The following is a 23,431-nucleotide window of genomic DNA, read 5'->3' on the forward strand; positions in this document are numbered from 1 at the left end:
TTCTCTATGCAGAGAAAATATCCTTCAAAAATAAAGGGGAAATAAAGACATTTCTGATAGAATAAGATGAGAAGACTCATCACCAGCAGATCTGAACTATAAATATACTAAAGGGCATTCTAAGGAAAATAATACCAGCAGAAGACTGATGTTAGAAATAAAGAGTACCAAAAAGAGAAATTACTTGGGTAAATTTTTTTTAAAAAAACGTTAAAGCTATTAGGCATGTGTGGGTGTGTACTTGGGTGTGTACATGGGTGTAAATTTCTTTAAAAGACAACTGACTATTTAAAGCAAAAATAAATAATGATGAGATACTGTGGCATTTATAACATAATATGGACATTAAAATATATTCCAAGACCTCAAAGGGTGGGAAAGAAATAATGGATTTATACTGTTGAAAGAATCTTACATTGTTTGTGAAGTAATATATTATTATTCTAAAGCAGACTATGGTAAATTAATGATGCATGTGTAGTCTCTAGAGCAACCACAAAAAACATAATACACAAAAGTATAACAAAATGTTAATAGAGAAAAATAAAATGAAATATTAAAAATAACCCAAAGGAAAACAGGAAAAGAAGAACAGAGGAACAAAGGAAACAAAGAACAAATAGAAAACAAAAAGCAAGATGGTAGATTTAGCCCAATCATATCAATAATTACATTAAGTGTAAATGGACTAAACAGTCCATGTAAAAGGCTCAGATTATCAATGTGCATTAACTTTAAAAGGGGAGGGACCCAGTTTGTTTATAAGAAACATACTTTAATATAAAGACAAGATAGACTAAAAGTAAAATGGGTGGAAAATAATATACCAGACAAGCACTAAACATAAGAAAGCTGGTGTGACTATATTAATGTTAAGCAAGGTAAACATCAAAACAAAGAAGACTATCTAGAGATAAAGAATATTTTGTAATAATAAAAGTATCAATTTGTCAATACACAATGAAGTATTAAAAGTTAAATTTTTTTTTTTAATTTTACAGAGCAACTATATGGACAAATACTACAGAAACATAATATTTAGTGAAAGAAGTAAATCACAGAGGACCATATAATACCATGTGCCTACGGCTCAATAAAAAATCATAAAACTAAACAATATACTGTTTTGAGATACACACATATCTGATTAAACTTTTTTTAAGCAAAAAAAAAAAAAAAAAAAAAAAAAAACACAAAATTCAGGATTGTAGTTATCTCCGGAGAAGATGCAGGGGTTTGGGAAAGAATAGAAGAGGATACAGTACTATTACTTGTGTTCATTTTTAAGCTAATGATAAGTTCAAGGAATTTGATTTCATTTTGTTTCATAACTTACATATATAGTACATTATTTTATATGTATCCAATAATGCAATTTTTAAAAACTTATTTCTTAATAAGAAAAAAAACGATACAATTCATCGATATCCACCAAAATCCTTAAAAATGGCCATTCCTTTTGAGTCATAAAGTATATTTCTAGGAATTTATGGTATACAAAAGCTATGTACAAGAAAATCACTGTTTTTAGAACAGAAAAAAAAAACACCAGGAAATAACCCACTGGTCATTCTAAGAGACTAAAACAACCATAGAATAGAATTTTATGCAGCTATTTTAAAATAATTAAGTTACTATTTAAATTGCTACCTTAAGAGTTCGTAAATTCCTAAACTGCGTAAGTTAAACCAGGGGTACTTACCTGGACAATCATGGATTGTCCAGCTAGGAACTCCATGAAATTTTTCTAGAATTGTGTGTACACTTACGCAGATAACTGTGTTCACATGCATGTTTCTAGGGAGAGAGTCCACAGCTTTTAGGTTCTCAAAGAGAATGATTACTCCAAAAAAACAGTTATTAAGGTAGTTAGTCTTAAAGATGGCTCCCAATGAACAAAGCTGCCCAGTATTCACACTCATATGTAATCCCCTCCCACGATGAATCTGGATTGACCCTGTGATCCACTTTACCTAACGCAATGCCAGTCCCAGGCCTAAACCCTAAAGAGGCTTGATAGCTGTTGCTTTTGTACTTTGAGTGTCCTGAGTGACCATGTAAGAATCCAGCTGCCTTGAGGGAGAGGCCACATTAGAGCAGGATTAGCCCTGATACTACATGGGTAGCCAGCAAGGTCAAAACACCCCAGCAAACCAGCTGAGTCCAACCTTCTGGCTGTGCCCACCAAACACCTGGTTAAACCACTATCTGAACGCAGCCACATGAGAATCCCCAAGCATAACCAGCAAAAGAACCATCCACTTGAGAACCAGTTAACACATATAATCATAAGAAATAAGAAAAGCGTTATTCTTCTAAGTCACAGAGTTTGGGGGTGATTTGTTTAACAGCAATAGGTAGCTAAACAGCTACACACTGCTAGTTCAGACTGAGTAACCTCACCTAAGAACCTAATATTTTGCAATATGATGGCTGAAACAAAAATCAGCAGCTATCCATCAGAGGATACATCACTCCCCAGCCCTCTGTGCAATTCCTGTCCATGCACACACACACACACACACACACACACACACACACACGACATTTATGTAATAGCTTCATTGAGTAAAAACAACTTTACTTTGATTTCATGTACTTTATTTACATAGGTCCTTTTATTACACATAAATGAAACACAGATCAAGCATCTAACTTTGCCCTTATATTAAATGAGATGAAAAGAAGTAAGACCCTCACATGACCCCTCATTTAAAATATTACAGTGGTAGAGACTTCCCTGGTGGCACAGTGGTTAAGAATCCACCTGCCAATGCAGAGGACATGGGTTTGATCCCTGGTCCAGGAAGATCCCACATGCCACGGAGCAGCTAAGCCTGTGCACCACAACTACAGAGCCCGTGTGCTGCAACTACTGAAGCCCGTGCGCCTAGAGCCCATGCTCCACAACAAGAGAAGCCACCGCAATGAGAAGCCCGTGCACTGCAATGAAGAGTAGCCCCGGCTCTCTGCAACTAGAGAAAACCTGAGCACAGCAATGAAGACCCAACGCAGCCAAAACTAAATAAAATAAAATAAATAAATTTATAAAAATAAATAAAATATTACAGTGATTACTTATGTAAATCACTTTCCTTCCCTCTGAACTAAAACAGAACAACAAAGTAGACTGAGGTTCCAAGAACACACATTTGAGAGGTATTTTATGATGCCAATAAAATAGCATTGTTTTATGTCATAGTAGGATGATTACAATGCTTACTGAACAGAAATACTTTCTCTTTATTAATTTCCACAATAATCTTGCAAATGATACTTGAGAGGCACCCAGATTCAAGCAGAACCAGGAATCCTGTCCCAGAACCAAGAAGCAAAGCAGAACATAAACAATATGAAAACAGCCAGATCCCATTTCATCTATTCAATTTGAGTGAAATGAAGATATAAACAAACTTTGTGGTGGCATGGTGTTTTTTTTTAATCTACTGCATTTGATTTTTCAAAACAAAAACATCCATTTTCCACAGCCAGCTTTCTGTTAGCCAAAAATAATGGCAAGAGGCATAGCTTTGGTAAGGACAGATTTAAATGATAACTACATGTTTTTAACTCTCTAGATACCTACCTATACCATTTCTAGTACAACAACAGCTGATTACATTTCTATTTGGCCGCTCTGCTTCTTCACATTTCTCTACTGTCATTGAGTGAAGACTGTTTAGATTCTTTCGGCACTCAGGCACTGCTTGACTTTTCTAAACCTCAGTTTTCTCATTTGAAAATGAGAATCATTATGTAAAAAGTACTTAGCACAGTGCCTGACCATAGTAAATGCTCAAAAAGTGATCAGTTTAGCTGGATACTGGTGGTCACTCACACAGCATTTATTTCCTTCTCCGGTCCTAAGAGAATCCTGATCTTGTTCTGCTTTCCACCCCCACCCCTGCCCACAGTCATGAACATGACCTACCTAAGGGCATGTTCTGTGCTCATGACTGGTTCATGGGTAATCCCCTTCGTCAGTGAGTAGCTCAGGAATGGGCATGTGACCCAACATTAGTCAATCAACAAAATGCAAAAAGTCAGCTGGGGAGCGTCTGAGAAGTGTCCCTCACTCCTAGAAGAGAGTTACACAAAGAGATTGTTTTTCCTTCCTCGAGAGATTTCATGTGATGAGTTTTTCTGGCAATGCAATAGCCATTCTGCCATCAGCCTGAAGGAGAGGCCAGCAATGATGACAGCATAGCAAGCAAGGGACATGGAGAACTGGATACTTGACGTCAGCAATGTAGCCTTGAACCAACGAACCCTGCAGTCCACCTACCTTGGAACCTCCTCCTTTGTGAAACCACTGCACTCCTTGTTGTTGAGCCAGTTTGAGTAGTGATTTCTGTTACCTAGAGCTCAAAGTACTCTAATTACCACAATCATGGAAGCGTGTGAAAACTTCAATGGATTTTATCAAAACTAAACTAAACTAAAATTAAACCACCCTTCTCTTTAGAGCAGAGCTCTCAGCATGAATATCTAAAGCTCTTAAACAAGCAGGAGCACTAGCCCTGGTTTTCCAACGTGGAACAAGTAAGTAATTTTGCCAATCAGAATCTGTTTGACAGTTCTTCAAAATATGCAAAGGGTTACTGAGTTCAAGTCAACAGACATTTATTGAGTACCAACCATATCTTTAAGGCACCAGCTTCTTCCTCAAGGAGCTCTCAGGCTTTATAAAGGGGAACAACCATAAATGGTACATGCGCTACCTCATGGCACCACTGACCACGAAGGGAGTAAATCTTTGGACTGGGCAAGGGAAGCAGGGAGGGTAGGAGGGAGGCTGAAGAAAAGAAAAGACACTTGAGCTCAACCTTGAAGGATGAGCCAGGCTTTTCCAGGTGTCATAAGGATGGAAGGCATTCTAAACAGGAGCAGAAAGAGAAACATGCACTCTTTCCTCAAGAAATTGCGCTAAATTGTTTATATTACAAAGACAGATATAAAGAAATGAAGTAAATGATGATATCTAGGACTTGCTAATGAGAGTTGCCCAGACTTGAAGATCAAAATAAAACTTACCTGTGCAATGCACATAGTGAGTTCTGAAACATATCCGTGAACTTGATGACAGGGCAGGGTTTAACCTACAAAAGTTGTGCTGAGGAAAGCCCAGGGCTGTGCACAAACTCAAGTCTGTTGTGTGAATGCTTATTCCAGATGCAAACAGGCTACAACTCTAATGTGAAAGGCTCCAAAGAAGGAATTGCTACTAAGATATGAAATGAAATCAAAACTGATAAGACAAATCAGATGAATGAAGACATGTAAGACAAATATATGAAAAATATTTCCATTAAGAATATTATGTCTCGGACTTCCCTGGTGGTGCAGGGAATCCACCTGCTAATGCAGGGGACACGGGTTCGAGCCCTGGTCTGGGAAGATCCCACATGCCGCAGAGTAAATAAGCCCGTGCGCCACAACCACTGAGCCTGTGCTCTAGAGCCCATGAGCCACAACTACTGAAGACCGTGTGCCTAGAGCCCATGCTCCGCAACGAGAGAAACCACTGCAATGAGAAGCCCGTGCAGCGCAACAAAGAGTAGCCCCCACTCGCCTCAACTAGAGAAAGCCCACGTGCAGCAACAAAGGCCCAAGGCAGCCCAAAAATAAATAAATAAAATTAGCAGAATTCAATCAGAAGCTTATTATTCTATCATCAATATTAGTAAATAATGATTATTATGATAGATTATAACACATACAATTTACCAGGAAATTATGAAGAACCAGGAAAACTTTCTCATTTATGGCTAGAATACAGAGAAATAGATGGGGAAAACAGAACTCCTCAGTATTACAAAACATACAACACTGAATCCCAACTAACAGGAGGTGCAATGGTACAAAGTGATAACATCAATGATAATTAGCATATCTGTATGTCTCTCCTCCATAAAGAAAGATGCTCCAGTCCTGGTGGGAGCAGGTGGACACACCCTTCCAACCTGCTCCCTCCATTATGATTCCAGCCCAAGTCTGATTTCCAAGCCCATGATATCCCATACCCCAAAACCGCCTCTGGAATGTACCTGCTCTTCCATTCAACGTGGGTCCATGCAGACCTGAAATGACGACTCTGGAATTTTAAAGAACTCTCTAATTCTTTCCTGTCTAACTCATATTTTTTTAAATGACTATCCATGTTTTCTACTAGCCAATGCTCATTAAAAATTTTTGTTTCATCAAAGACAAATACAAGAAACAAGTAAATGTACTTTTTCATGATATGAACAAAACATTCTGAAAATAAAAACATAAGGTATCCTTTGGTCATGATGTGTTATACTATGGGCTCAATCATGCTGTGATTCACTAATGAGAACCATGACATGTATTCAATAACAAGCTAATAAAAATGCAAACTGACTGCTCCTACATTTTACACTTCAGTGTCTCCACGATTCAACAATAAATCTTTTGGCCCAAATTAACCAGCCACCATGGACAGAGCTGGTTAAAATAAAACACATTTGATTCAGCATTCTGCCTTTCTAACCCCTCTATCAGTACATTTTAGAGTTAGCAGGTTGTTTTATCCACTTCTGTTTGCAACACGAACTTGGTTAATTTTTATCAGGGTTAGGTGTATCCCAGATGAGTCAGGAAAGCTAGTATCATTCCTGCCAGCACCATAATCCTGACTCAGTGGTCTCTATCCATGCTAGCCCATATGGTCACTCGTTAACTATCTGTTAAAGCTCTCAGGGATACCTAGGGTCAAGAATATATACCAGATCTCCTTAGCTTTAGATCCAACAGAACACGATGAGAGAAGAGACTGGTAAATTGTATGGGGTGAGTGTTATAGGCAAGGCACAGTTGGGGACAGCACCACTTCACCCATCAAAATGGTGTTTTGCTACTTAAAATATGATGTATGGACCTGCAGCAATGGCATCACTTGGGAGCTTATGAAAAATGCAGACTCCCAGACCCACGGGATCATAATCTGCATTTTAACAGGTGATTCATACATACTAAACTTGAAAAGAATGGGTGTTTAATAAAAAAGAACCTGAGAAACTGTTTCCGAAGATACATCATTGAGATTATTATCCCAAATAACTCTCAGAAATAGAAAGCCTAAACCAAAGTTTGGGTCTGAACAACCATGTGCCTTACACTGAAAATGTCCAGGGAAACCTTAAGAGGAACCAAAAGTCCAGCTTCAAGCATCTGAGAGCCAAAGGCCTGAATTCCCTGAGTATCGTTTTTTCATAACAGCTTGCAACATCAGACACACTATGTACCTTCAGAAAGTGATGAGTTATACCATGTACAACCTTCATAACAACAAATTATCAATTTACAAAACTCAAAGTCAACATATTGTGCCTCACAGTCATTTAAGCTGGCAGGACTTTAAAGTACACACAAATCTGAAGTAATGCGTTGGAAATATATGATTTATGTTAAACAGTGTACTGGAATTTAAACATTCGTATGCTTCACCAAGCCCTATTCCCGGCCAATCAGTTCACTTATCAGCTTACATAGACACTTCCAACATATACTGCCCAGCTAAATTTAATATTTAAAAAATTTTAAGACCTTTCTGTGTATTTTTAAAAATAAATCTTATTTCAAGTAAATCTCCTGAGCTGCAAAAATACCACCACCACCACAACAAAATAATACCCCAAACAGCCCTGTGCTATAAAAGGCGCTGCTGGTATTGAGAGAACTCTGCCTCTAACGAGAACCTTCTACAGAGCGAATGAAGATGGCAAAGCCACGAAGGCCTTCGGTCCAGTAAGGAACACGAAGCAGCGTGTCAGAAAGAAATTGTTTTTCTGCTCCTTTTGATGGGTTATGCTTTCAAGTCAGGAAATGAGAAACAGGTGTGCCAGAGGGCACACACAGCCTCACTCCACACTGAAAAACACGCGTTTTCAATTTGCAAACATGAAAGGGACTCCTGTTGAATGAAAGAAGAAATGAAAACCCAGCTCTGTTTCTGCGAACCATATGAAGGCAGCTCAGAAAGGCTTTGACAAGTTGTTCGACTTCCTCCCTCTCCGACTGACAGCAGGTAGTGCTCGACAATGGGAAGGAAAAGGCATTCTTTCAAGTGAGAACAATCAAAGGGAGAATTACATGAAGGATCAGAGTGCTGGCATTTTAACCCATCACTTGATCTTATGCTTCTGTTTCTACCATTTCTTTACCTTGGGTTTTAAAATTAGAAGTCTGTTCTTTCACCAAACAACAACAAAGCAATGCAAAATAAGTATCTGGCCAAAAAAAAAAGGTGAGAAAGTACAAACATCAAAAGAACATCTTGGAGCTCACTTGATCCGCAGTAACCCAAGTCTACAGCATCTTTCAGAGAAAGACTTACTTTTCTTCATGATGTCCTGAGCTCTCCCGGGACGCCAGAGACATTTCGGTGGGGATATGAGTGTGATGGGTGGTACTAAGCATAAAAGCAACGGGTTTGGCTGGGACTTTGGAGAGAGGGTGTGTGGCAGGAAGGGAGAGGTACTAATGGCGGCAACAAGAGTCAGGTGGCCAGATGCACTGAGGTCCCTTGGGGAGGCACTGTGGGGCACATCCCTCAGGTGTAGGATGCAGCAGAGCCTGGTTCAGGGCAGCAAGCCTTTATTACAGCCAGTATTTCAATGTATTTCTAAACTGGCAAGAAACTTCCCTGTATCATCGAGTAAGGCCATAGATTTCATGTGCTTCAAGGACAAGGACTGTCTTTTTTATCACACCCAGACACTAGAGCACAGGATAAGAGCCTCTAAAATAGCTTGAGAGCAGTTACAAGTCTTCTTCCATAAAAGCAAAATGCCTGAACTCGTGTTATGTGGGAAAGACATCCTTCATACCCTTTAAAATTATGTTTTGAAGAATATATAACGAATCATAAAAATGTTCGTTATATAATATAAAGGGACAAGGACTAACAGAAGCTAAATGATATTGTCGTTTTTGTTTTATCTATCAAAAATATACCAAAAAATATTAACACGCTATCACAGCATAGCAAAATTATCAGTTTCATTTTCCAATTTCTTTTCAATAACCATGTGTTATTTCACAATCAGGGGAAAATCTACTCATTGAAAACATCTAAGATACATGATAACCAAAGCTGTCACACTGAACTGGTTTCCTAGGAAATAACCTAGCAAAATTCAGAACCATCAGTGACCTTAGTTAACTAAAAGGCAGGAAATAATATAATAATAGTTCATCAGATATGAAGTGACTTAATGAGAGTAAGCAGCAGTCTTAGAACAGAACCCTCATCTCACATAACTAGTTTTGGGAAATGTGCTGGGAGTTTATCTACTCTGTTATCTGTAAATGAACAATATTTCTTCCCCACCCACACTAACCAATCAGTCCAAAGAGTCAAGTGCTTTTAAGATGATGATGTTTACAAATATATTAGGGTTTTATCTATGCTCACGTCTAGAAGTCATAAATCACATAAAAAGATTTCTCACAGTATCATTCCCAGCCCTACATATTAAAACCCAAATGATTTCAGCCTAAGTGGCTGCCCTCTAAAAATCTTGTCGAGTGTGAAAGGTTATGAAGTTTATTGTTTCATAAAGACAAGAAGCTTCTGAGAAGCCACACTGTCAGCCATGTAAGTGAGAAAGAGGACGGCCTAGGAAGGCATATAAAGGAGGCAGAGTGGGCTGAAGAGCCTGGATCCCACCCAGCAGAACTAACAGCGGCGTACTGAACCCCTTGACCACTCTCGCCTCTCTGTCTGAATCACCACTCATCATTCCAGATTGACCCCAATGACAAAAGCTCTGTCTTCATCTATTTTCCAAAACAATGAGCATCTCCCTCCTCAAAAGGGTTCCCACTTCATACTAAAGAAAATTTAAATACTTAGTCAAGGCCATCCAGAGAGAACCCAATAAGACACCAAGTTAAGATCCGCACACTTTGCACTCAGCCCTCTTCTTCAGGGATCCTCTGTTCTCATCAGAACACACTGCTCTCAACCCTGCACTTACCTTCCTCTCAGCCCTGATTCATCTGGGCTTGACCTAATGCACTCCACCTGTTATGGATTGAGTGTTGTGCACCCCGGCAAATCCCTATGTTGAAGCCCTAACCCCCAAGGTGGTGGTGTCTTTGGGGTGGTAATTAGGGTTATATGAGGTCATGAGGGTGCCCCCCAACCCATGATGGGATTAGTGTCCTTGTAAGAACAGGAAGAGAGACCAGAGCTTGCACCCTCTTGTGCTCCCTCTCTCCCTCCCTTCCTCTGTGTCTGTTTGTCTCTCAACCCTCTCTTTCTTTCTCTCTCTCTCTCTCCCCCTCACTCTCTCCCTACCATGTGATGACACAGCAAAAAGCTGGCCAGCTGCAAGCCAGGAGGAAAACTCTCACCAGGAACTGAATCTGCTGGCCCACGATCTTGGACTTCCCAGCCTCTAGAACTTTGAGAAATAAATGTCTGTTGTTTAAGCCACACAGTCTATGGTATTTTGTTATAGCTGCCTGAGCTGACTAAGACACCAGCCCAATGTATTTATTTGTTCATATTCATTCACATCAATTCATTCAACAAACATCAGAGGCTCTATCTGATGAGCACCATTCACACACCAGTGAGGAAAGCTGAGGAAAATCCCAATCCTCATGCAATTTCATAGTAGAGTGGAGTAGAAAACAAAGATAAAATAAACAGATAAAAGATATTAATTGTTAGACATGATACATTCTGTGGGAAAAAATAAAACATGGGAGGGGGATAGGGAATGTTGGCTGAGGGAAGAGTTACATGTTTAAGATGGGGTGGTCAAGGAAGATCTCAGTGAGAAGGTGAATTATCTGAATCAAGAGCTGATGAGGTGGGGGCAGGGGCATAAGATATGAAGGGCAGAGAGTTAAAGGGAAAGGAAGGACTCAGGCAAAGACCCTAAGGTGGGAGTGTGCCTGGCATGTCTGAAGCATAGCAAAGCAGGTGAATGAGCAGGGGAAGAAAAGCAAGAGCTGCAGCCTGAGGGGAAGGTGGGCAGCACCCTGTATAAGGCCTTGCGGGCCCTGAGTAAGGGCTTCGGCTTTTCTGAGTAAATTGGGACACGCTGGACAGTTCAAAGAGGAGGTATGACACGTGATTTGAGTTAGGTTTGAACATATTCCTTCAAGAGTTGTTGAGAACTGAATAAAAGGGAAAGGGAGCAGAAAACAAGGGACTAGCTATGGGGCTCCTGCAATAACCCAGATTAGAGATGCAGCACATTGAATGTGCCGATAGCAGTGAATGTGCTAAGAAGTCATTGGATTTTAAATATATTTAGAGAGGAGAGTAGACAGGGTTTGTTGCTGGAGTGGATTGGGTGAGATATAAAAGAAAAGAGGGTCAAGCATGACTCTAAGATTTTGGCCTGAACCAATGGGAGGCTAGAGGTGCCATTTGCTGTGTGAAGAATCAGGTGGGGACAGAGAGGGCAATATCTTGCCTATTACATACACAGGTGGGGGCTTTGAACAAGCAGTTAAAAAACTGAGTTCCGGGGGAGAGGCTCAGGGTGGAGATAAAAATGTGGGTGTCAGCATATATATGGTACTTAGCCACTCGACTGGATGAGAACACCAAGGCAGTGGGTATTCAAAGACAAAGAAAAGGTCAAGGACTAGGCCTCAGGGCACTCCAACACTGAGAGGTCAAGAAGATGAGAAAATTAACAAAGGAGACTGAGAAGCAGCAGCCAGTGAAGCAGGAAGAAGACCAGTTTGAGTTTGATCAAAAATAGTATTTCCGGGGAAGCAAGTCATTCAAGCAACTGTGTCAAATGCTGCTTACAGGACTAAGGGATGACACTGGCTTTTGGAGGTGACTGTTAATCTTGACAAGAGCACGTCAGTAGCGTGGTGGAGGAGGACGCCTGACTAAAGTATATTTAAGAGTCAATGAGTGGAAATAACTAAGAAAAATAATAGACCTCGAGTACAGACAGCTCCTTGAAGAGTCACCTTGAAAGTTGCTAAAAAAACAGGGAAGAGAGTGTTGGAAGGGAAGCCAAACCCCTAGGTGACCTGCACCCAGGGTCCAGAGTAGAACAGGCTCTAATTCATGATAATCAAGAGACTAAGCCACCAAGAGCGCTTGTGACATACAGAGAGTACTAAGGAGAAATAATGGATACTCTTACAAAGGAAGCAGAAGCACAGATTCTGCCTGCCTCCCCATCCCATCTGGGCCCCCAGACAGCAGTGACCACAGGGCACATGTCAATGGCCCAGCAGTGGTGTCCCACTGGCTCTTGTGTCATGTGACTCGCAAGGAAGGCTGCATTGTGCCATCCTGACAAAGGAACCTGGGCAGGAGCTTTGCAGCACAGACTCGTTAGACAATCTCCCACAGAGGGGCAGAGGAAGACCTGTGGCTGCCTGTTAGGTGGAAGACTCAAGAAGGGGTGACATACCTCCCAGCCCTTGAGGAGGAGACTCCAATCACTGGCTCAGAAATATCAAAGCAAGAGCCTGGCCTCATTCTTTGCATTTTTTATCCCATCCACCTTTGAAGCTACTCTTAGCAAGCCGTGGCCACACCCTCAGTACTCTCTGATTTCTGGATCAGCCAAGACCTGGAAAATCAAAGAACCTAGAAAATCAGAAATCACTGGGTCTCCTATTGAGTAGCAGACCTTTCTCCATGCAGAAGCCTATGTCTTCTGATCTCTAGTCAGCTGCCATAAAACCCCTGGGCTTAACTGTTTCTCTTTAAGAAAAAAACCAGACTGCACAGACAAGTAACAGAAGACCAATGCTAAGGGCAGCCAGAGCATAAACTTAATCTCTTGCTTGTTCCTCCTTCTGATCTTCTGATCCTCAATCCGCTCTTCCTTTCCATAGCCAGAAAAAGACCACAGATGGATCTTACATTACACATCTGATGTGTTACTGAAAAATCATGTGTGAATCTGATTTTGTCAAACTAAATCAAATTTTAAAATGCTATTTAAAGAAATTCCATGATGAATAATCTTTTTGAAAAGACAAGAATCCCTCTAGAAGAGAGAAGAATCACATACACATTTCTTTTTTTTTCATTGAAATATATTTGACATATAACATTGTGTAAATCTAAGGTGTACAACATGTTAACTTGATACATTTATTTACTGTAATATGATTGCCATTGTGTGGTAATTAGCACTTCCACCACGTTATATAACTATTCTTTCTTTTTAATGGTTGGAATAACTATGTTCCAGTCTCTTAGCAAGTTTGATGGTTATAATAAAATATTGTCCATGCATATACATTTTTAAATTTTAATTTGTCTATTAAGCATTTTCTAAGTGCAAAGCCCTGTGCCAGGCACTCAGGAAACACAAATATACCCACAAGCCCCCTTTTCTTTTTTTTAAAAAATTAATTAATTTATTTATTTTTGGCTGCATTGGGTCTTCGTTGCGGTGCGTGGGCTTCTCATTGCGGTGGTTTCTCTTGTTGTGGAGCACAGGCTCTAGGTGCTTGGGCTTCAGTATTTGTGGCACACGGGCTCAACAGTTGTGGCTCTCGGGCTCTAGAGTGCAGGCTCAGTAGTTGTGGTGCACAGGCTTAGTTGCTCCACAGCATGTGGGATCTTCCCGGACCAGAGCTCAAACCCGTGTCCCCTGCATTGGCAGGCGGATTCTTAACCACTGCACCACCAGGGAAGTCCTACAAGCCCCCTTTTCTCAAGAGCTTATGTCACCACTTAAAGAAAGCTTGAAACTAATTATTTATTTTCACAAAAAAGCTGAGAATAAGAAAAGCACACTTTTTTTCACATTTTAAATTTTTGGAAATTGGGAGGTGCACTGTAATTGATGGCATCCTCCCATGGCTGTCCTCTAGCTTGCAGCTGTGACACAGCCACTGCTGCCTCTAGAGGTCAGCTGTTCCCATTTGTTGACCCTTCGGTTGAGTTGTGTGCCATGTTGGAACTACGTGTTTTGAGTGTAACTGCCATTTATAATGTCTTCAAAAGGATTACGGTATGATACACGATTCAAACCAAAAGTGATTGTATACATAGGAAGGCATGGAAATAGCAAAAGGGCATGACATTGTTACCAGGGAAGCAAATATTTCTCATGGAAGAATACCCCCAATTCTAGTTTCTTGTAAAGCAACAGCCATGTGTTAAGTGATGAGAAAGCCGTGTGTCATAATATAACTGGCAGTCTCTTTTTCCCTCTAGTGTATGTGTCTTACATTGGTATATTTTATTCTTGGATATTACAGTAAATGTACAGGCAACAAAAGCAAAAATAGACAAGTGGGACTACATCAAACTAAAGAGCTTCAACATAGCAAAGGAAATAAGCAATAAAATTAAAAGGACACTTATGGAATGGGAGAAAATATTTATAAACCATACTTCTGAAAAGGGGTTAATATCTAAAATAGATAAGGAACTCCTACAATTCAATAGCAAAAAAAAACAATATTAGAACATGGGCAAAGGACTTGAATAGACATTTCTCCAAAGAAGACATACAAACGGCCAACAGGTGTATGAAAAAGGTGTTCAACATCATTAGTCATTAGGGAAGTGCAACTTAAAACCACAAGATATCACATCTGTCAAAATGGCTATTATCAAAAAGACAAGAGACAGCCACTATGGAGAACAATATGGAGGTTCCTTAACAAACTAAAACTAGAACTACCATACAACCCAGCAATCCCACTACTGGGCATATACCCTGTGAAAACCATAATTCAAAAAGAGTCATGTACCACAATGTTCACTGCAGCTCTATTTACAATAGCCAGGACATGGAAGCAACCTAAGTGTCCATCGACAGATGAATGGATAAAGAAGATGTGGCACAAATATACAATGGAATATTACTCAGCCATAAAAAGAAATGAAATTGAGTTATTTGTAGTGAGGTGGATGGACCTAGAGTCTGTCACACAGAGTGAAGTAAGTCAGAAGGAGAAAAACAAATACCGTATGCTAACACATATATATGGAATCCAAAAAAAAAAAATGGTTATGAAAAACCTAGGGGCAGGACAGGAATAAAGACGCAGACATAGAGAATGGACTTGAGGACACGGGGAGGGGGAAGGGTAAGCTGGGACAAAGTGAGAGAGTGGCATGGACATATATACACTACCAAACGTAAGGTAGATAGCTAGTGGGAAGCAGACACATGGCACAGGGAGATCAACTCTGTGCTCTGTGACCACCTAGAGGGGTGGGATAGGGAGGGTGGGAGGGAGACGGAGGAGGGAGGAGATATGGGGATATATGTATATGTATAGCTGATTCACTGTGTTATAAAGCAGAAACTAACACACCATTGTAAAGCAATTATACTCCAACAAAGATGTTTAAAAAAAAAAAAGACAAGAGATAAATGTTGGTGAGGATATGGAGATATCTGAACCTGCATACACAGGTGGTAGGAATGTAAAATGGTTCAGTTACTATGGAAAACAGTATGAAGGTTTCTCAAAAAACAAAAATGGAACTACCATATGATCCAGCAATTCCACTTCTGTGTATTTATCAAAAAGAATTGAAATCAGGATCTCAAAGAGGTACCTGCACTCCCATGTTCATTGCATCATTATTTACAATAGCCAAGATATGAAAACAACCTAAATGTCCTTGACAGATGAGCAAGAAAAGAAAATGTGGTATATCCATATAACGGAATATTACTCGGCCTTTAAAAGGAAGGAAATCCTACCGTATATGACAACATGGATGAACCCAGAAGACATTATGCTCAGTGAAACAAGTCAGTCACAGAAGGACAGACACTGCACAACTGCACTTATATGAGGCACCTAAAACAGTCAGACTCGTAGAAGCAGAGGGTAACGGTGACTGCCAGGAGTTAGCAAAGGGAGAAATGGGGAGGTGCTATTCAAAATTCATAAGGTTTCAGTTGTATAAGATGAGTAATATCTAGAGATCCATACATCAGCTCATTAAATCTTCATAAATATTAAGATAGATGCTATTCCTGTGGTACAAATAACTCCTTGCCAGGATGTCTCAGCCAGTGAGTGGAAGAATCAGAACAAGAACCTCCCTAGCTCGGCAAATTTCCAAGATGCCGGAACATTAGTCAGAGTTTGCAAGGTCAGCTCCTGCCCCACTACGCTCTTCCCCACTCTCCACTCATTCCTCCCTGCCGTGATTAGAACAACATGCTGGAGTTTATCCCACAGGCTAATGACCACATCGCCTGTCTGGCCTTAGCAGAGCCCTACTCTGACCATAACAATCTTCCCTCTGTCTTTCAATTATCACCTTCCAAGAACTATAAACCTAAAATGTAGGCCAGGTCTCTGGATTTTCTGCAGCAGCCTAAGGCACATGTCTTTTTTATTTTGACCAAACAGTTGCAAAATTCTGTGCTCCACCTTTCTTCTGACGTGGTCACCCAACTCTGCCATGTGTTTCCATCATCAACCTCATAGCAACAGCCCCAGGAGAAACAAGGGCGAAGCGATCACACAAAGTCCCACAGATGGAAGCAAATGGAGACTTGCTCTATTATCCTCAGGTTCTGTAGGCTGATGATGGTTAGTTCTTAAACTTAAGAAGGATATAACATGATGAGCTGGGCATCCAAGTTAAAAAGCTACACTAGATATCATAAACTGGAAACCTAAAGTTATCTTTAGTCATATAAAAAACTATCTTCAGTGGATACAAGATGGGCAAAGAAGGAAATATTCAAGGGGAAGGGAGAAAGACCTTAATTTTACAATTTTAACTTTACCCACCCACTGCCATCTACTTCACAGAATCAAATCTATAGAGATTTATGTGCTCTTATTCCACATCACCAAATTTCAAAAAGGGAGGTGGACAACCCCAAGGAGATTGAATTTCTTTTCCAAAGTGACACAGTGAGACAGACACTCATGATTCCAGCTTCAAGCAGAATTCAGGTCTCCTAACATTTAAATAGCAACAAACCAACTCATGAACCACATACTGACCAAAATTAAAGTCAACACAACACATGATACCAACTGATATTTCTTTAGGAAAATAAAAATGGAACAATGAATTACCTATTTTAGACTTTGGTTTGTTCAAATACCACAATTTTCCATAGACATGGGCCATACTTCATTATGCACAAGCTAATTCCTAAGTATTATGTGTAAAGATTTTCATGTACCAGCAATATTAAATTAAAAATTAACTCATATTACTACATTATGCTCATTTCTTCAAAATGGAGAGACTGAAAAACAATTTTTTGTCTATTAGTGTGGTTTAGATTCAACATTAATTTGTGTTTGGACTTCACCTGAGTGGCTCAAAAATCAAATTTTTCCACCAATGCAAATAATGGATCTGAGTCAGGAGGCTGCTACAACAGGCGGGCAGGAGCTGGGGTGTCTGAAATAACAGCGTCAGCTCAGTAGAAATGGAAAGAAGCTACAAATATGAGAATGGTACCAAGATTTCAAGTCTGACCAAATAGAATAGTGATGGCAGTAAAAGAGAAAAAGAATACAGGAGAAAGATGGCCAAGGCGTGGGAATAAGGAACGAGGTGTTCAGTTGGGCTGCTGAATCTCATGTGCGCACATGACACCCACAGGGATGTATCCAACAGGAAGGCAGAAAGAACTCAGGTGGACTTCAAGTGAAAAGTCCAGAGTAGAGATAGACGTGGAAGCCAATATGTTAAAAGATAACCGCTGAAATCATGAGAACAACAGCAATAATACCAGATCACCAAGAGGAAGCACACAGTGAGATGAAGAAAAGCCAGCAGAGGCCCACACTGGGGTCATTAGCAATGGGAAGAGTCCGTGTGACGAAGGACAAAATGGAGCAGGTCAGGGAAGCAGAAAAAACCAAGAGAGGTTCAGGATATATTCTGGAGATGGAAAGAAAAGAGTGACCTGTGCCAGAGACCACAGAGAGGCAAGAGTGAGCGGGAGAGGAGGGCTCTTGGACTGGGTGGGTGGTCAGCGTGGTGGGACAGAAAACAGCGTGGCAAGAAACTGAAGAGAGAAAGGAAGGAAAGGCAGCCATGTCTACCAGCCTCCTGATAAGGCCTGAAGACGTCGGGGAGAAAGGCCTAGGACTGTAACTTGAGAGACAGCAGAGCAAAGGGGATGAACCAATATTATTATGTCAACCATGCATATCAACTACATGAAGAGCTTCAAGTACGTCTGGCAAAAGCATATGAAAACCTGGGTCTAGACAACAACCATTCTGCCCATTAAAATCTACTCCCCACTAATATATATTAAATAGATAACTAATGAGGACCTTCTGTATAGCACAGGGAACTTCACTCACTACTCTGTAATGGCCTATATGGGAAAAGGATCTAAAAAAGAGTGGGTATATGTATACATATAACTGATTCACTTTGCTGTATACCTGAAACGAACACAACATTATAAAGCAACTATACTCCAATAAAAATTTTTTTAAAAAATCCACTCCCCCCAAACATACACTTACTCTCTCTCTCTCACGCACACACACACACACACACACACACATACAGACACACACTTCTAAATGAAAACGACTCTTCTAATACAAATACAAAAAAAGGACCTACATTTTATCAAAAGTGTAGATGCCATAAACTACACAGTTTGAAATACACCTTGTAAGTTTTATGTCAACATTTTACTCAAGAAATGACCTCTTAGCTTCTGAAATGCCTTGCTACTTTTATATCATTTTGACCTGAATTTGGTACTATCATGAGTCATTAGAGAAAAAAAAATCCATTAAAAGTACAATTAAATTTTAGTTAACTCCAAAGTTGTATTGAAAATGTTAGCAAAGCCTTTATACTCTATACTGTGATACTTACGTTATGAAACAATTCTCAAAAGCTCCCAAATATCAAAGATTTTTCAGGCATCAGTGTTCTTATCCATGTGACGTCTTAGCACATGCTTTGTGTTTACATAAAAATATGGTTTTCAATCATTAAATGACCTACAAGGTTGAAGTTATGAAAAATGGTCATGAAAGCAGCAAATACCTGAGGTACTCACAGCTGTGGAGTAGGGATTATGAGCTCCAGTATTTTCAGCCCAGCAGCCACATCCATAAAGAGCAGCCTGGGAGGAAAAATAGATAAATACAATATTTTAAGATTATTATATGTAATTACTAGCTTTCACCAGAAGACAGAAATCATACCCATCTAATAAAGCCTCGTCTAATAATGATGTATAGCAAATGAGCGATAACCAGAGGTTGTGTGAGACCTACCCAAACAATGGTTCTAACATTAACAAAACTATATGTTCAGCTATGTACTAATCTAAAATTTTTCAGAAAATAGCAAAAGAAAGTTTCTTAGTCTCATCAACAGCAATTTTTTCCTTCCCTGAAAAATCTTCCCTCTATTGTAGTTTGCCAGGTGTTGCTCTTCTGGCTCCTTGAAATCACTGTGGTTGCCTTAAAATAACACTTGTCAAACTAGGTGTGAGTCAGATTTCTTGGGGAGCATGATGATAGGAACCTTGGTTCCCATATATCCTGATGGTCTGGAGGTTGGCCCAGGGATCAGCATCATTAACCCAGGCCTAGGAGCCCAGAACGCGGGTGGTCCTCCTGCCATGCTCTAGCAAACGCTGCTTTAGGTTTTATTGCCTTTTCCCTGCCTCCTTCGGGATGGCACAACAGGAACTGCAAACAGGTATACACCGAAGGGCCCAGTATCTGCTCACCACTGTGCTAGATTCTGCCAGATAGAAAGAAAGGAGACAGAAAGGCCTGTTCAAGCTAATTGCTTTGTGAGGTGGTGGAATAAATTTATATGTCTGAAACCACCAGGAACACAATAAGCTGCTGTGGTTTTATAAAAGTGTGTGACAATCATTCCTATTTTGTTTCCAACAGTGCCACCCAGAAGGTCTGGATTCACCTCTTCAATATTCACAATGATTTTCTCTGCCTTTGGAAGGGGAATCACAATTGATAACTGTTCCATTCCTTAGAAGCAGAATTAGAAAAACCCTTAGATAGCTATTACAGAGAAATACAAGGAGGCATGGTCAAGAATATTCATTATCACCTGTTTGATAAGAATGAAATACTGAAAACAACATACATTCAATCAGTACAGAAATGGCTAAATAAACATTGGCATAGCAATATGTGGAATCTGTTTCAAACATTAGAAAAAAGGATTAAGTTTCTTTAAAAAGATTTTTAAGAACTATTACAGAAGAAACTCTGAAACCTATTGAGTTAAAAAAAAAACAAACAGCAAACTACAAGACATTCAGTATTCTCTGTGACTGATAAAGGCAAAAGATACTCCCATAAAATAGTACTGTTATATTCTAGAAACTCACTTGTGAGGACTGGAAGAAGAAGCTTAGACTGAGAATGGTGACCAGACAGACTTCAGCTTTCTATGGTATTTTATTCTTTTTTACAAGGACTTCAGAACTAATTTGCTCTAATATTCTACCCAGAACAAGGATTTTCGTGAAATATCCCAGGCTCTTCTGATACTGAGAACCTCACCACCTCATGTGGGAACATATACCCCTTCTGGACACTTTCCATTGGTGGAAAGTTCTTCCTTAACTTCCACCCACCAATCCTAGGTCTACTCTCTGGAAATACTTTAACCTTCCCCTGAAGTTCTCCAAACTTTTGAAAACATCTATTCTAATGCCCTGATTCTCTTTTCTCTCTCAAAGAATTTGTGAACTGTTCCCCAAGACATTGAGATGCACACACCCACCCCACTTCCCTAATGACCCTCCTTGAGAAATGATCCAGAGTCCAGGATAATTGGAGGTGAAGTCTGACCATGTTCATGTGATCCACAGTTGTCATCCCCCACTGTCAATGACAATACCCCTCTTAATAGTAGAACTAAGAACTGAACACAACACCCCTGATATGGCAGACATATTGAAAACACCATGCTTCTAAAACACACAAGACAGCTGGGTGAGAGTGGCAACTAAAAGCTCTATGGAATTAATTCAACATATGGATTTCAGAATAAAATGGCAGACTTGTGGGATAAGCCATTCCACTGGTACTACCTAGGCTGGGTGTTGGGTCAGCCGAAGCCTCAGAGAGCATGTGACCTCGGTGGAAGGGCCCATTCTTCCTTCACTGGAAACCCTGGATCTTAGCCCATTGCCCTTTCCATTTCCCACAATTATCTTGACCAGGAGTCTGCACCTAAAAAATAGTAAATATGGCCAAGAGGACACCCCTGAGAAGCCCAGTGGAGGCCATGAAAAGAAGTTTGTTTTACTCTTGTTTCTCCTCTCTATGCTATCTCTCCTATATTTCATGACCTAAAGTTGTCTTCCTTCTTAACCTTCTGAAATTGGTTGGGCTGAGACAGTGTTGGCTAAGATAAAAGAAAGAATCAGAGACTGTCCGTCTCTTATCCACTCCTTTGGATAAAACATAACAACCTTAAGCAGATCTTTAAAAACAAGGGCAACAGCAAAAGGCTTCCTTCTTTTTAGTAGTAAAATTTTATCAAAGCTATTATCATGCAGTAAAAGTAGGTCATACAAATGATGATATTATTATAATTTAATCTTCTCTGGGTCTTCGTTTCCTCTTTTATAAAATGACGGTAATAAAAACACCCACCTCACAGTCTTGTAGGCACACTTGCTGCACAGAGCCAGTGATTAATAAACAGCAGGCTGCAGCTGTTATTAGGAGGCACTATGATAAGCAACTGAAATGAATTATGTCATTTAACCTTCTAGAACTTTGTAAGGTAGCTATTTATCCCCATTTTATAGTTGTGGAAAGTAGAACTTAACGGCATTGAGTAACTTGTCCATGGGGAGGGGACTGGTAAGGGGTGGTGGTGGTTAGAATAAAGTTTTACCTAAATCCCAAATCCACACTCTTAGCCCCTTAACTCAACTGCCTGTTTGTGTGTGGGTAGGGTGAGGGTTAGGGGAGAGTAGAACATAATGACAATAATTTCTCTCTCTTGTCCCGTTTGTAAGTTCTAACCATTACGATAAGCTGAGGAAGCAAACAAGTTCTAATTCAAATTGCCACTTCAGCAGCTGGGTAATATGGGTAATATGCTAAAATTTTTAAAGAGTTACTTGTGCATTTAAAATGTATATAAGAATAGCTAGTTTCAGCACATTTTAAAAAAATAATTAATCTTTGCTTCTTTAAATAGTTTGCTTGAGTATTTTGTTTCATTCTGTCCTGATCCTCAAGAAGAACGGCTCTTTACCTCCCATCTGATGCTTGCATATTTCTAGGCTTATTGCTTCTCCTCTATCTGAGCAATATAACACAATTAAGCAACTGTGTTTTCCTGTAAGCACCTTTCTTTACTCCTCCACACCCTTTCCTGATTTATCAGCTCTCACAAACTATGCATTCATAAACTAGACAAGTGGGGCAAATCAATATGCAAGGTTGTTTTTTTAATTGAGGTACAATTGACACGCATTATATTAGCTTCAGGTGTACAAAATAATCATTCAAGGCTTCCCTGGTGGCGCAGTGGTTGAGAGTCTGCCTGCCAATGCAGGGGACACGGGTTCGTGCCCCGGTCTGGGAAGATCCCACATGCCGCGGAGCGGCTGGACCCGTAAGCCATGGCCGCTGAGCCTGCACGTCCGGAGCCTGTGCTCCGCAATGGGAGAGGGCACAACAGTGAGAGGCCCGCGGACCGCAAAAAAAATAAATAAATAATAATAATAATCATCATTAAATATTTGTATATATTGCAAAATGATCACCACAATTAGTCTAATTAACATCCGTCATCATACACAGTTACAGAATTGTTTTTCTTGTAGTGAGAACTTTTAAGACCTACTCTCTTAGCAACTTTCAAATGTGTACGTGTTAAGTTTTACAGTATTTCTTTTTCCAGGGCAACCCCACGTGCAGGGTTCGGTGTAATATCCTGCTAACGTAGTCCAGCACTATCCTTGGTTCTGTTGTTGCTATTTTGCTAACGAAAACAAACAAAAACCAGTAAGAAAGTCATGGGAATTGCAATGCAATGAAGGCGCCTCTGCTGGCTTTTCTCTCTCCTTCTCCACCGAGGCATCCAGATCTGATATGCCGAGCTTGGTTTTCTTATTCCAAACTTGATAAATACACAGGGCTTTATAATGTGGAAAAATACCATGACCAGACAAAGGCTTTTTATATTGAGTTCAAAGCATTTCCACATGTTGAGTAATCATTCCTCATAAATCCCCTTGTATGGTAGGCAAAGAGTAGCACAAAATTAATTATTCTTCCCTCCCCCTTCCCACCATAGGACTGTGAGTGGCTTGTCCACAATAAAGGGCAGATCAGGGAACATCACTTGGGGCTTTGCAAAGACGTCCTCCACGAAGCAGATCACTCTGCTCCAAGCACTAGCTAACCACCGTGTCCAAAGCAACTGTGACACTGACTCTTCTTCAAACATGGGAGACAAAGCACACAGAGC

The 23,431-nt window shown here is 40.1% G+C and overlaps 1 protein-coding gene across 17 annotated transcripts in view; it reads right to left on the bottom strand.

Moving 5' to 3' along the window:
- Positions 1–23,431, bottom strand: part of TASP1 (taspase 1) — a 278,035-nt gene that overhangs the window by 149,685 nt on the left and 104,919 nt on the right. For 12 of the 17 annotated variants that reach the window (XM_033440332.2, XM_033440329.2, XM_049699223.1 and 9 more), the window contains one exon: positions 18,998–19,076. In XM_033440332.2, the coding sequence (XP_033296223.1) occupies positions 18,998–19,076 (79 nt within the window). The remainder of the gene's footprint in view (positions 1–18,997; positions 19,077–23,431) is intronic. The other 5 variants (XR_004486854.2, XM_033440337.2, XM_033440335.2 and 2 more) reach the window with 1 other exon arrangement.

This window comes from Orcinus orca, chromosome 16 (genome assembly GCF_937001465.1).
Source record: "Orcinus orca chromosome 16, mOrcOrc1.1, whole genome shotgun sequence".
Lineage (NCBI taxonomy): Eukaryota > Metazoa > Chordata > Mammalia > Artiodactyla > Delphinidae > Orcinus > Orcinus orca.